Here is a 12925-nt window from a genome sequence, read left to right on the forward strand (position 1 = left end):
CCGTCACACTCTCTCTCTCAGAATAGATAATTGGTTCTGGCTTGAATACGACGGGTGTTGTGTTTTGTTTTGTTTCTCAAAGCGTCTCAGAATAGACGGCCGGTTATGATTTCACTATGCTGACTGTTTTCTGTATGTGCTTGCCGTCACATAACTTCTCAAAATAGATAATTGATTGTGATGCTGCTACGCTAAGCACTTTCAGATCCCTTGATGAAAGAGCAGAGCGCCGATAATTATTTATTTTGCGAAGTTCTCAGCAGTTTTTCTATTGATAAAAGCTGCAAACACATTAAATACAGTCCATCTTTGTTTGAACCACAGTTATAATAATGTTATCAGATTTCTAGAGATGGTTTGTCTACCGAGTTTCAGTGTTGAGTGGCGAGAATTTGAAAACATGTTTAATGTGTAAAAGCTACATATGAAACTGTTATTAAATGTGTATTAAATGACCATTTTTAGTTGTCCACATTAAATAACATGTTTAATGTGTAAAAGCTACAAAGGAAACTTTTTATTAAATGTGGACAACTAAAAATGGTCATTTAATACACATTTAATAAGAACATGTCATTTAATACACCCACAGATGTTAAGAACAACTCATGCCTGCTTAAATTTCTATTTGAAATAAACGTGTATTGATGAAAAGCATTGAAAAGATGAGCGACTCCTCTGAAGACAACTTCCATATATATAAAATGGAGGATAAGCCTCTTTTTCTCCAACATTATGACAGAATACTAATTCTGCTCTCTCGCTTCCTATGTTTTCTCTCTTCTCCAGAAGTTACTTCACTCACTCCTCGCCTCCACCTCTGCTCACGCTAAGTGGATACCCTTCTCTCTCCATCCTTCATATTGTCATTCTTTTTTCATGATGCCTCATTCAGCGGTTTGGCATCAGTCATCCAAGACGCCGTACTTTCACAAGCTCTTTCTCAAGAGAAGACTGATTCCCATCTTGTCCTGCTAAAGCTTTTCAAAGACTGTATTTTACTTTCTCTTCACAAAGAAGACTTTGGTGGGTTTACTATTTTCTTCTTTTGTTTTTAATCTTCTAACATGTTTGTTTGGTCTCATGTTGCGTTTCATTGTTCCCCATTCGGGCACAAACTGACAATACAAAACTGAATTTCCCTCTTTCTTTTTTTTATTGTTTCTGCTGAAATATAGTTGAACTCAAAACCAGTTTGACCACCGAGCCTTACCCCTTCTTGGCTGCCTTGGTTGTTTTTTTTCCCCCCTGTTCTGTACAAAATGTGGTCTACCTTTTTTGTGACTGATGAGGAGGGCCGCACGGTGGGCCCGGGGGCTCCAGGAATGAGCGCGGCAGCCGCACCGGGGGCGGGCCAGGGAGCGGGGGGCCTCTCCAACCTCATGACCGGGCGCAGCACGTTCGGCGGGAACAAGCGCCGCAGGACGACGTCGACGGGACACGTCATGAGTGAAGCCCAGGAAGGAAAGGTTCGTGTGTGCAGAATCCCTCCGAGGATATATCAATACGCAAGTTTCTGAATTTGTTTTACACCGATTACATTAATTAGTTACTTGTAAACGTTATTGAGAGTAATGGTGGCGTATATCAGCTGCTCCATTACGGGGCTGTGATCCAAATGTTTTGAGTTGGCGCAAGTTCAATGGGTGAGCAAGATGGAGACAAGAAATTAGGAAAAAAATGCCAAAACCGGTCCAAAACTTCGATTTTAAAACATTTAAGATTGTTCACAGGACTGCTATCAATGTAAAGTCAGCACCGATGGTGAGAAATATATTTGATTGAATAACGTATTCGTGTTTTTTTCCACCAGATTAAATTGGCGTTCTTTGTGGCCATAGTGGGCGTCGTCCTCACGGTGCTGGGAATTGGTACAGAGTTCTGGGTGGAGCTCGCGCCAGCTAAGAATTTCTACAACAATCAGGTAAAATAATAAAACAACTTCTATTTTTGACTCGAAGGACTTCCTATATAGTAATAAGAAGGCTTTGGGGAATCTCCACACTCACAACAGAATTGTTTATTTTTCTTACATGCGTTATGTAAGAAATAGGGCTGCCTGGGGTCAAACGTAAAGTGCTGCTCGTCAGCCACCAGGTTACGTCAGGGAGCGTATGAAACGTCCACATAAAAAAAAAGCCTGCAGACTCAAGCCAGGATTGTCTTTGTTGTCAGGTTTGAAATCTAAACAGTATTTTTTTAAATTTTATCTATTTATTTTTTCCCCCCGTAATCTTGATTTTGCAGACATGTCTGACGGCTCACTATGGTCTGTGGAAGGGCTGCACCAAGACGCTGTGGGTGTCCGACATTGACCCGGAGAGAGAGAGCTGCGGACCCGCTGAACTGCCCGGAGGTGACTCCGCGAGTTGCCGCCTGTCTGAGTGGATGTGTGTCGAACTATTCCGCGACGGCTGACTGGGTCTGTTTGAGCAGATGATAGACAGAACAACTGGCCGACTGGACATTTGTCAACCTGTCGAGCCCGTCGCACGGCTCAGCTTGAATTGACATAAAGTGAGTGATTGGACTACTTGACTTTTCTGGCCAGACAATTGATGCTTGGCTCACTGTGTTGCTGGCAGGAAAACAGCCTAGTTGACACGATGAGTCATTGTTCTTCAGTCGGAATGAAGTCATCTAGATTTTGTTTTTTGGGTCGAGTGAAGAGATGCATGGAGAACGTTACATGTGCATGGGATTCTCAGTGAAGTAGCGCCACATTAGCATAAAATCAAAACTATTGTTGAATATATTTGGGTTGCAATTTGAGTAGAATCTGCGTTCAGAATTTTAAAGATTAAATCTTTGTCCACATAGTTTTTTTTTCCTCAACGTTGCTGTGATGATAAGATGCAAACTGACACACTTCACGTATTCATAACCAGTTGACGATCATACCATTTCGCGCAGTATCGAAAAGTGGCATGCTGGTTGCAAGAGTTTTCTTTTGAACAAGATGAGGCATGTTTCCCTTGTCGGATTAAATAGTGCACATGTTCTGTGTTCAGCCAAAGGAAAGAGTCCAATCGTTGTGAGCCTGGCTGCCTCGCCGGCTGCAGAAGCCCCTTATTTGTTGAAGGGATTTGAATGTTGTCCATCGGGATTTTGAGGGCTGTGGTAACAGTTCACAGTAACACTGATCGCTGCTGTTGGGGAGATGGGGAAAAAAAAAACGGAAAAAAACCCGAGCAGAGCACTTTGAAGACGTAGCTTTGATCACACTAATTAAGACTGATGTGTGTACGTGTTTCGCTCACTTGTGCTCATAAGTGTGCGAGGAAACAGATTGAGGTGTCACAATCCGTTTGATGGCCAGACTCTAATTGGTGGAGCACACATCATCGGGACTGGAAAGTACAAATTGTGCAGGAAGCGTTGGATAGTCACCTTCAGCTTGTCATTGACAGTCACGGATGATTATGCTTGATGGAGAATAATTGAAACTAAGGCATACAGGGATGCATGGAAAGAGGGAAAGGGATGTGGCTTCTTGAATTTAAATAAGACGTCCGCAGCTCCCGCAAGACAACCTGTTTGTGAATATACGGAGGTCCTGACCTAACGATTCTAACACAGAAGGCATCGAGTTCATAGCATCTCACTGTGGAGCTCATTTTATAGACAAATGTCCAATTATAGGCTGCACAGCATAAGCAATTTGAAACACCCAGAACAATGAAAAGAGATTGTGAAAGGAGAAAGGCCGTTCATCCTCCTGCTGCTGTAATAATTGGCAGCAATAAATAACCATTGCTGTGCAAGCCAATGTACTGAAAACGTGTACTGAAAATGTGTACACAATTAAATGAACTTGGTAAAAAGTGGAGTCTTGAAAGAACTTCACAAATGAACGAATGACGAGAAGTTCAAGGCAGCTAATGCACCACATGTACTGTGATCAAAGACTGTTTGGAATATTTACTCGCAGCAATACATATTTCATGCTATCATGAGAGCTCAGTTGGTTCACAATGAATGAAGCTCTCTTCATTTAGTGAGAAAATAATCGTTACTTTGGCCAACACACTGACATTTCGCCCATCTCAGACAGCTACGACCCACAGCTACCCCCCAACCAGTCAAAATGCAGCAGAATTACAACCAACTGATCGACACAACACCGGTGCAACAAGGTTGACAGACTGTACTGCACATAGAAATGTGAGGTTAGATTACAAAAACGTTTGTTAGATTCCAACCAAGAGTGAAACCTTGTAAAGCTGTGGTCTTGTATATGAAATGCTGCTACTGCTCATGCGCACCGATACCATAGTAAATGTTTCTTCTGCACATGCTCAGTAGTAAGAAAATGGCTCCCAGTTCACATTCTCCTGAGACTTGGCAGTTGTATAGTTGAGAGTCACCATAATAATAATCCAACTTGATCGTCTGTCCATACGAATGTCCGTGTACTCACATTGTTAATGTTTATTGCGTGTTGTTCTCTGGACGCATGTGTGTGGTTTCACTTCTAAAACAAAACAGTGCCCACTAGTGGCCCAGCATGCTAACTACATTGTTTCTGCCATTCCTGTGTAAACAGACCTTGTCTGCAAATCGTCATGTAATTTCTGAATCTGAAACACAAAACCCATCGGATTTCAATTGAAAGGTGAAAACGGGGCCGAAATTTCACAACCATTTACCAGCTCTGCTCTCAAAAGTCGTGGTGTGCTATTTCCAGCACTGCCAACGACCGGCAAGACCAGTCCACCTGACGAGGGTGAAGCAATGGCAAATGGGGAAAAGGTTTAGTCGAGGGATTTACGAAACCTTCAGGGCTTTGTTGACCCGGGGGGTTAGCCCCAGTGCTTACCGACGCCGTTTCTCTTCTTGCAGAATCAAACTGCACCTCCTTCAAGTTTTTCACCACGGGAGAAAACGCTGTGATATTTCAGAAGACAACGCAGAAGAGTGAGTCACGCAGCTCTTTCGGCCTCACTCAGTTTATGTTCCACCTTCTCTGCCCACATCTCATCTCCCCATCTCCCCCCCCCCCCCGTGCCCTCTTTGCTCCTTCCACACGCTATCTTGTCGCCTCCTCTCCTGCGACTCACCCCTCCGTTTCTCCGTCCCTCCATTTCTCTCCCTGCCTTCACCTCCTCGCTGCACTCTTTCAGGTTGGCCATTGTCTGCACTGCGAGTGTTTGAAATGTATTCCGCCCACGCTGCGTTCAAGTGTCTCCGAGCTGCCGTCTAACCTCTCATTTCCCTGGCAGCTTCATAATGTATTAAGATCACACAGTGCCATACGCTGAATGAAGAAAGACAGACGTACATTAAAATCTTTGTTTGCTGATGCCACATCACTGTCACGCCTATAAGCCTCAATGTAGTGATTTAATAAGTATAGTCATGAGCGTATAAAATAACATGTTTAGAGGTACCGCTGAGCTTCTATGTCTCCACGGCGTTGGAATAAAACCACTTACCAGGACAAGTTAAAAGGCATCTGGTGTTCTTGTGTTCATAGATCATAAGCAAAAGGCTGAAAAATGCACAAAACAGCAGCTGTGTATTCATGACGAAGAGATTGTAGTTTTTTTTTTTTGTTTTTTTTAAGCTTCCCCCTGAAGGTAGCCTTAAACTCAACTGGACAATTCTATTGATTTCTCTTCAAAAAAAAACTTTTTAACCAACAAAAATATCCACGATATTGTTCATTCTGGAAGGACATTGGGAAAAAAAATGGTAAACGTATACGACATATTCACTTTTCTACATTAACTATGTCCTCTTCAAATTTCTTCTGACCAATCACGTCAAACACCACGTAGGAAAAAAAAGTCATTTCAATGATGTGTTGAGAAAAAGCTCCGAAAATAGACCCAGACCATATTTTTGTTGCAGCTTTGAGAGAAAGAACGAAATCCTAATTTTTTGCAGAACATGTATAGACTTCAAGTTGCCAGAAGGAAAAGTTGAACACCTCATGGCTAAAAGAAACTCTACCACAGAGTTGAACCTGAGCGACTCATCTCTTTCACAATAAGGGTTTTCCTTTGCGTTTGTTTGAACTCATAAATGTAGGAGACAGTTTGATTCAGATTAGTTTGCAGGAATACACAAAAAGGCTCAAGATGTGGTCCCTCTCTCATTTTAATCAAAAAGAATAAATTAATACAAATTTGGAGAAAAATACTGAATGTGTGTTAAACACACGTTTCATTTCAGGCTTAGAAAATCATTAATATAACCATGGAAATTGTGTAAAATCATGTAGAAAGTGCATCATTCCATATTTGCTTTGAGGTTTTACACGACAATGTTGTAGTGAGAAGGTAGAATAACAGGGAACATCTCACAAGAAGTTCCAATCAAGAAAATAGATTTTTTTAAATACATTTCTTAAGAGTAATGGACTCAAATGACCACTGAGACCTGAGCTGCGATAATGGTGATGCTGCCAGGGAAAACAGCTTACTAACATTAGCTTCAAATCCATGCAGTCAGGGTGAGTTTGTATAAACAGGAGTTTTTTTTGGGACATTTCACTGTATTTTGCATCAAAAAGATTAATTTAAATTGGCTTTATGTTGAGATAGCATTCATTTTCTATAGTAATTGCTTGGTTTTTGTGAAAAATATAACAATTTTCACCACATATAATCTGCACCACAACAACAAAACCTTTAGGTCGACTCCAGATTAAATTGTTAGCGGCTGCTGAACGAAAATGTGTTTGACACCTCTGATCGAGGCCTGCAAGAATAATGGAAAATAATGGAAAATAACAAATTTCACAGATTTGCACATTCAACATTCAAATAATTCTTTTAAAATGATCAAATCCACTTACCACATTCAAAGGTTCAGTTACTTCAGTAGTTACTCTAAATGCCTGAAACAACAGTAAAAGTAAAAAAAAAACGAGTTAGTGAGGAAAATATGGCAAAATATATAGAGCTGTTAGATGAAGAGACAGCAGCTCTGCAGATTTACAACCGTCTTCAGCTCCAGCAAAATGACAGTGAGCACAATGAAACCTCACCAATTCTAATGATTTCTTTTTTCTTATTTTTTTTTAAAATTCAGACATGTATTCAACCAAATTGCCCCACTTAGTTGAATTTGCATTTCCTCACAGAATCTCGTTCGCACCGACCCTCACAGTTCTGGCTCAGCTTTCAGTGAGACTTTTAAAAGGAATCTGAAGACCCCAAATTTGAAGACACATTCATATCTAGCAAGCCGCTGCCGACTCTCGAGCCCCGCATTTATTAAATGCTTCTCTTCAGCTCCTTTTGAATGTCACTAATGAAAACAAACAGTGTACAAAATGAAGCATCGCCGCTGTTTTACCTTATCGGCAATTTGTGACAAGATCATTTGTGAAACTGTGTTGCCGCCGAGTGCCGACAACAACAAACTTCCATAGGCATCACTTTGATCATAAATTACACAAGCCCGCGACAAGCTACCCCAGACTGACACTTTGCTGCAGCCACTCAAGCGGCTACAGTCAGACATGCCTGAGTGCAACAGAGAAAGTGTCGGCTTTTAAAGAGCAGCAGCTGCTCTGGCTTTCACGTCTGATGTCAGGTCTACTGGATAAAACAGCACTCGGTTCTGGCTGAAAAGTGGTGTTCCTAATGCGCAGATGTTTTCATTAATAGTGCCGTCCTCCTCCTTCTCCTCCTCCTCCTCCTCTGTGCAGATCTAAACGTAGCTGCAGCCATGTTGGCTCTTTTCAGCCTGTTCCTCATGGTGATGGGGGCCATTTGCATCACCATGTCTCTCAGCAAAGAGATTCTTTTCTTCCTGAAGCCGGCGTCCATCTGCTTCATCCTGTCAGGTGAGTGAACAAAGCAGCAGCAGCAAGATGATCTTCAGAGGTGCCTGATGAGCTTTAATCACCGCAATTTATGGTAAAAAGCTGCATTTCATAGTGTTTTTATAAGGAGCAGAAAAGGCCCCCATTCTGGCTCCCAGGTTTTCCTGCTGCCGAGTATAACCTAAACCTAAAGATCATCTCATACAGTGCAGCTGCTCACTTTGAGAACCACTGAGGTAGAGGGAGTAGACAAAACATTATGGCCACCTGCCTAATAGAGCCCGGGGCTTCAGACCACTGAAGGTGTGCCGTGGCAGCAGATTGTTTAAGTCCTGAAGGAAGTGACACCGAACCACGTGCATCAATGAGTCTCGGTCACCCATGACATTGCAGCTCGTTTAACGGTTCTCTTTTCCCTCTCTTTCTTATACCAATTTTAATAGACACTGGCTGTTGCAGATCACAACCCTAAGAACAGCAGTTGTGGACAAAGAGTGCCTCTCGCAGTGCTCATAATGTTTTGCCCGACTGGCGTTTCTCTCTCCGCCCCCTCAGGCTTCCTGGTGCTTCTCTCAGTCATGGTCTTCCACCAGTCCGTCCTGGCCTTCCTGGCCAGCGACCACACGGTCCCGCTCCACCACGAGCTGTCCTGGTCGGTGTCGTGCATCGGCTGTGCGGGAGCCGTCCTCATCATCGGCGGCATTCTCTTCCTGCTCCTGGCGCTGCCCTACAGCCCCTGGCAGCGGTGCCTCCCTCACAAGGACAGCAGCAGCTAGTGGCCCGAGGTGATGGCGCACTTTAACCGCCCCCCCTCCCGAGCGGACGGAGGCTGCAGGGGGGGGCGGACAGATTTCCCAGACACGTCTGAGCACAGGGGGGGGATGACTTTTTTCTGTTGACCGAGCGGAATTCCACGCATGCTAATGAGACACTGATGGAGGAATCTGTGGCATTTAATGTGCTTCATTTTCTGAATTAAGCAAAGACCACATACCACATACCAGACAGTTACTTTATTATCAGGGAGGTTGCCGCCACGAGAGCCATTTCCTTTTGACTGGTAATTAGTACATTTATGATCCTATAACTTGGAATCAGTATGTTGTGCTCTAAAGGCCAAATATCATATTAAGTTAAGCTGCACTAATATGATCCTGATGCTCAGACGTGTGTGGGAAACACTCCAGTATTGTCTTATTAATGATCCTGCAGGGTTTGGAGGCAATATGCTATTTGTTCACAGGGGGAAATAAACTATTCACTGAAGCAATTTGCAAAATGACAACTCACATACTGCCAAGTAGCTGAATGTTCAAAAGCTTTCATATAAGTGCCTGCTTTGAATGCTAGTTGGAAAGCTAACATGCTACTGTCAAAATGTTGGACGTGCAAAGGCTGGTCAGTGGCTTCATAACATTCGTATCAGAAGCCTGTGCGCCCTCTGTAGGACCAACAGGTCATCACACCTGAAAGTAACCGGCACATTTAGGCTCCGTTTATACGATTACACTTTCAAGTGAAAATGGAAAAGTTTGGTTGCAACTTTCTGAAAACACTCAGACTACTTCTTGGTAGTTTTATAGTTGAGGGTCACCTGTAATGTCACTACGGATGTCTGTGTACTCACCATTGTTCATGTTTACAGCTCTCTGTTCTCTGCACACATGTTGTTTTTCCAGGGTTTCATTTAAAAACAACCAACAGCGCCACCTCATGTCCCGTCATGCGAACTTCATTGTGTAGTGTTTCTGTCATTTCCATGTGAACAGGCAGTGTTTTCAAAACGTTGCATAAACGTGACTTTTCTGAAACAAAAATGCAAAAATTATGCGTTTTCACTTGTCGTGTAAACAGGGCCCGAGATTTTTCATCATGTGATTCATGCATTGTAGCTCACCAGCAGTAAACAGCAGTCCTGAGGCGACATGGTGCTATGTGATGCATATTTCAGATGACAAGCCATTTTTTTTTTTCATTTAAGTGTCACACTCGTCACGTCAAGCATCTAAATGAATCCCTTTGAAAAACGAGAGTTGTCTCGGAACCAAACTTGCATGAACTGCATCCAAACTAACTTTTCCTCCTTCTTAATCCACAAAACACAAAACACTGACCATTATCCCACAACAAAGCTTTCCAGACTCCTTCTTTTGTGTTTGAAACAGCCCTCCTTTTGCTCAGGTAAACAATACAAGCTCAATATGAACCGACAAAGCTTCCCCCTCTGAACAAATAATGCATGGACCTCTAATCTGAGAACCTCTTTTAAAAAGCTTGTTAATTCTCAGTGATGAAAGTGTGGGGGGGGAAAAAAGCCTTTTGTTTGTCCTCAACTTCAACTTGTGAAGAGTCGCCTTTGATTGTCTTTGCTGAATGTTTTGTTGATACTCAGTGTATGGCGAGATAGGCATTAATTAGAAATACATTAATTGCATTGTTTTACGCAACCCTGTCGCCTGGAAATGACATTTTGAGACAATTAATTTAATACACAATAACCACCCGGTTACATATTTTTTAATAACACAGTGTGGAAATGTCAACGCTATAGTCTATTAAATTAATATTGTACCCAGACAAGTAACGTCCAGCGGAATTAAAAGAAAAGACCACAGTAAATATAATAAAACTTGCTCCAACTAACAGTTACAAATGCTTTGAGCAGTTTAGAAAAAGTAGTATTGCAGAATAAATGTTATAATTGGAGGAATAGGTTGTTAAGTCACAAGGTTTTCCTACTGCATTGGTACAAATAGACAATCACTACATATTTCTTAGGCCATGTGCAGCAGTAGTTTTATCATCATCTTATGCAATGTAAAGTCAATTCATCATGAGACTACGCACTTAAAGTTTGAAATAAAGTGGAAGTTGGGAGCTGCACAACTATAAATTATTGTAAAGATTTCTTGTCAAGTAGAAGCTGCAAACAATTTAAAATCTGCTGAAGGAGTGAGGAGCTGCCGTAGTTTCACTCTCAGTGTTGTCTCGATGATGATTTATGTCCGAAGAAAGTGCTCCTCCCTGCCTGAATGGAACGAGAACCATCTCTACAAATCCTCTTTTTTTTTTTCTCCCTTTTTGAACTGAATCGATTGAGTATGAATGAGTTCATTTTATTATTAAACGTCATGAATATTTAATGTCGTCATCTCGCAGGTTTCATTTCTCTCCTGTGCTGCACTATCCACACGTCCTTGGATTAAACTCACTGCCTCTTCAGTAGCTGCTTTTATGAACTGTCCCACTTTACACCTTCAGGTGAAAATGACTGCGCTAACTTGAACCTGGCTAATGAATCCTCTTTTGAGTGTCAATTTATTGGGCTTTTCTATGTGGCAATGATTACGTCACTTCAATAGGCTGTTACAGTCATGCCTAACAATGGATTGTGACAGTTCAAAACCAGTGTATGAGACAAACATGTTTGCTGAAATGAAACCTCAAAAGTAAGTTTAAATGTAGAAACAGGTATGTTCCAAATGGCTACATTCACACTTTTTAAAGAGACGAGACTCATACTTGAGCTTAAGCATGTGAAACTTGCATGAACATGGCTACTGAAGTAGTTCAGTGCAGGTTAATGTCAGCAAACTAATGTACTGAATGTCCAAGCCTGCTGTATTCATGCTGCAGCTTGTTGAGAAGTCATTAAAAAGACTTCAGAGAAGGTGGCAGGGGCCACCCTGAATCAGCGCCTAATCACACAGGAAGTGGGTTTTAGCTCTTTTTAATCTAAAGTCACATAGTGAGAGGAAAGCATTTTCTCATTCTGAGTTAACAGGATAAGAAAAACTAGAAGACATTTATAAAAAAAAAAAAAAAAAAAGAAGCTTGGCAGACCATGTGACCAAGTCCAGCAGACCAGGAGTCAAACAAGGGTCCAGGCAGCAGGGAGCTTTTTTACCCCGGGTGGTATTTGCCCCTGCTATTTGACCACCAGATCGCCCGGAGAAATATTTGTCTAAAGATTAGCAATCATGAGTGATACAGTTGGGTCAAAGTGTTTTGTTTATGCATGTGTGTAATTCAATGCTGTTCACTCCGGAATTAAACCGAGAGGAAAGTATAAACAACATCCTCATGGTACAACGATCCAATTTTCACTCGTCATTATGAATCGCACATATACAGCAAAATAGTCTCCTGATTTGAATATGAAAATCGAATTAATCAATGAAAGAGCTAAAGATTTTGTCATTTTAATCCAATTTGCTTCCATACAACTTCTCAGCACTTGTGTGGGGCTCACCAGGTTCAGTGGGCAGGTAAGGTCCCTGCATAAGTATTTTTGGGAGTCCTCAGAGTACATGTGATTTAGTCAACCAAAGAAATGAAATAATGTGAGTTTGACCCCAACTTTCCGAAGCTTATCACATTTCTTCCAAGTCCAAGTGATATAAGAACTCACCCATACCCCACCTTTCCTCTCATGAAGTTCGTTTTCTTTGTCAGATTAGCAACATGTTCCTCTTTTCAGACTATTAACTAGGAGTAGCAGCAGGAAGTCAGAGGAGGGAAAGCAGCAATGACATACAACAAAGGTCTTCGGCTAAATTTGAACATGGGATGTTTCGGTAGCATGTTACATGCCGTCATACGATACTGTACATATTTAGACTGCTTAAATACCACCGTGGTTTTTTCCCCCTCTCCCTCGTCGTTGTAACAATCGCTCTCAAGTCATAATTATGATATATCCGAGTCATCCAAAAATCATCATGTGACACTGCCCCCCCCCCCCCCCCCCGGGTCAAATTCTTATCTGGTAGAAGAATCCGAGAGGTAAACACATAGAAGCTACAAATAGCAGGAGGGATGCGTTCAGGCATGTGTTTCCTGGCACAGTGTTTTGATTGATCCGACTTGTGGTTCCTGCACCTCCACTGCTGTTATCGCCGCTTGGCTTCTTGTTATCCTGCTCACTCCGCGTCACTATCTTGACCTCCTTCCAGACTCTGAACCGTCGCCCACGCCGTTTGGCTGCGACCTCCCGGCTAAATATAGAGCGTGGCCAATAGGACTGACGTAACAGGAGAAACACAAACCTGGAGACAAGCTGTGCATTTAGACGCACTCAGATCGACTTTTTCACACACACACACACACACACACACACACACACACACACACACACACACACACACA

General features: G+C 42.2%; 1 protein-coding gene across 5 annotated transcripts in view; it reads left to right on the forward strand.

The window, feature by feature from the left end:
* Nucleotides 1-12925, forward strand: part of LOC308144888 (voltage-dependent calcium channel gamma-6 subunit-like) — a 28427-nt gene that overhangs the window by 2866 nt on the left and 12636 nt on the right. For 2 of the 5 annotated variants that reach the window (XM_080516146.1, XM_080516148.1), the window contains exons 2-7: nucleotides 790-1469; nucleotides 1814-1924; nucleotides 2248-2356; nucleotides 4843-4917; nucleotides 7661-7798; nucleotides 8333-9847. In XM_080516146.1, coding sequence (XP_080372272.1) covers nucleotides 1263-1469; nucleotides 1814-1924; nucleotides 2248-2356; nucleotides 4843-4917; nucleotides 7661-7798; nucleotides 8333-8553 — 861 coding nt within the window. In that variant the 5' untranslated portion in view covers nucleotides 790-1262 and the 3' untranslated portion in view covers nucleotides 8554-9847. Of the gene's footprint in view, nucleotides 1-789; nucleotides 1470-1813; nucleotides 1925-2247; nucleotides 2357-4842; nucleotides 4918-7660; nucleotides 7799-8332; nucleotides 9848-12925 lie in introns of those variants that run through there. The other 3 variants (XM_080516147.1, XM_080516150.1, XM_080516149.1) reach the window with 3 other exon arrangements.

The sequence above is a fragment of the Blennius ocellaris genome (genome assembly GCF_963422515.1).
Source record: "Blennius ocellaris genome assembly, chromosome: 20".
NCBI lineage: Eukaryota > Metazoa > Chordata > Actinopteri > Blenniiformes > Blenniidae > Blennius > Blennius ocellaris.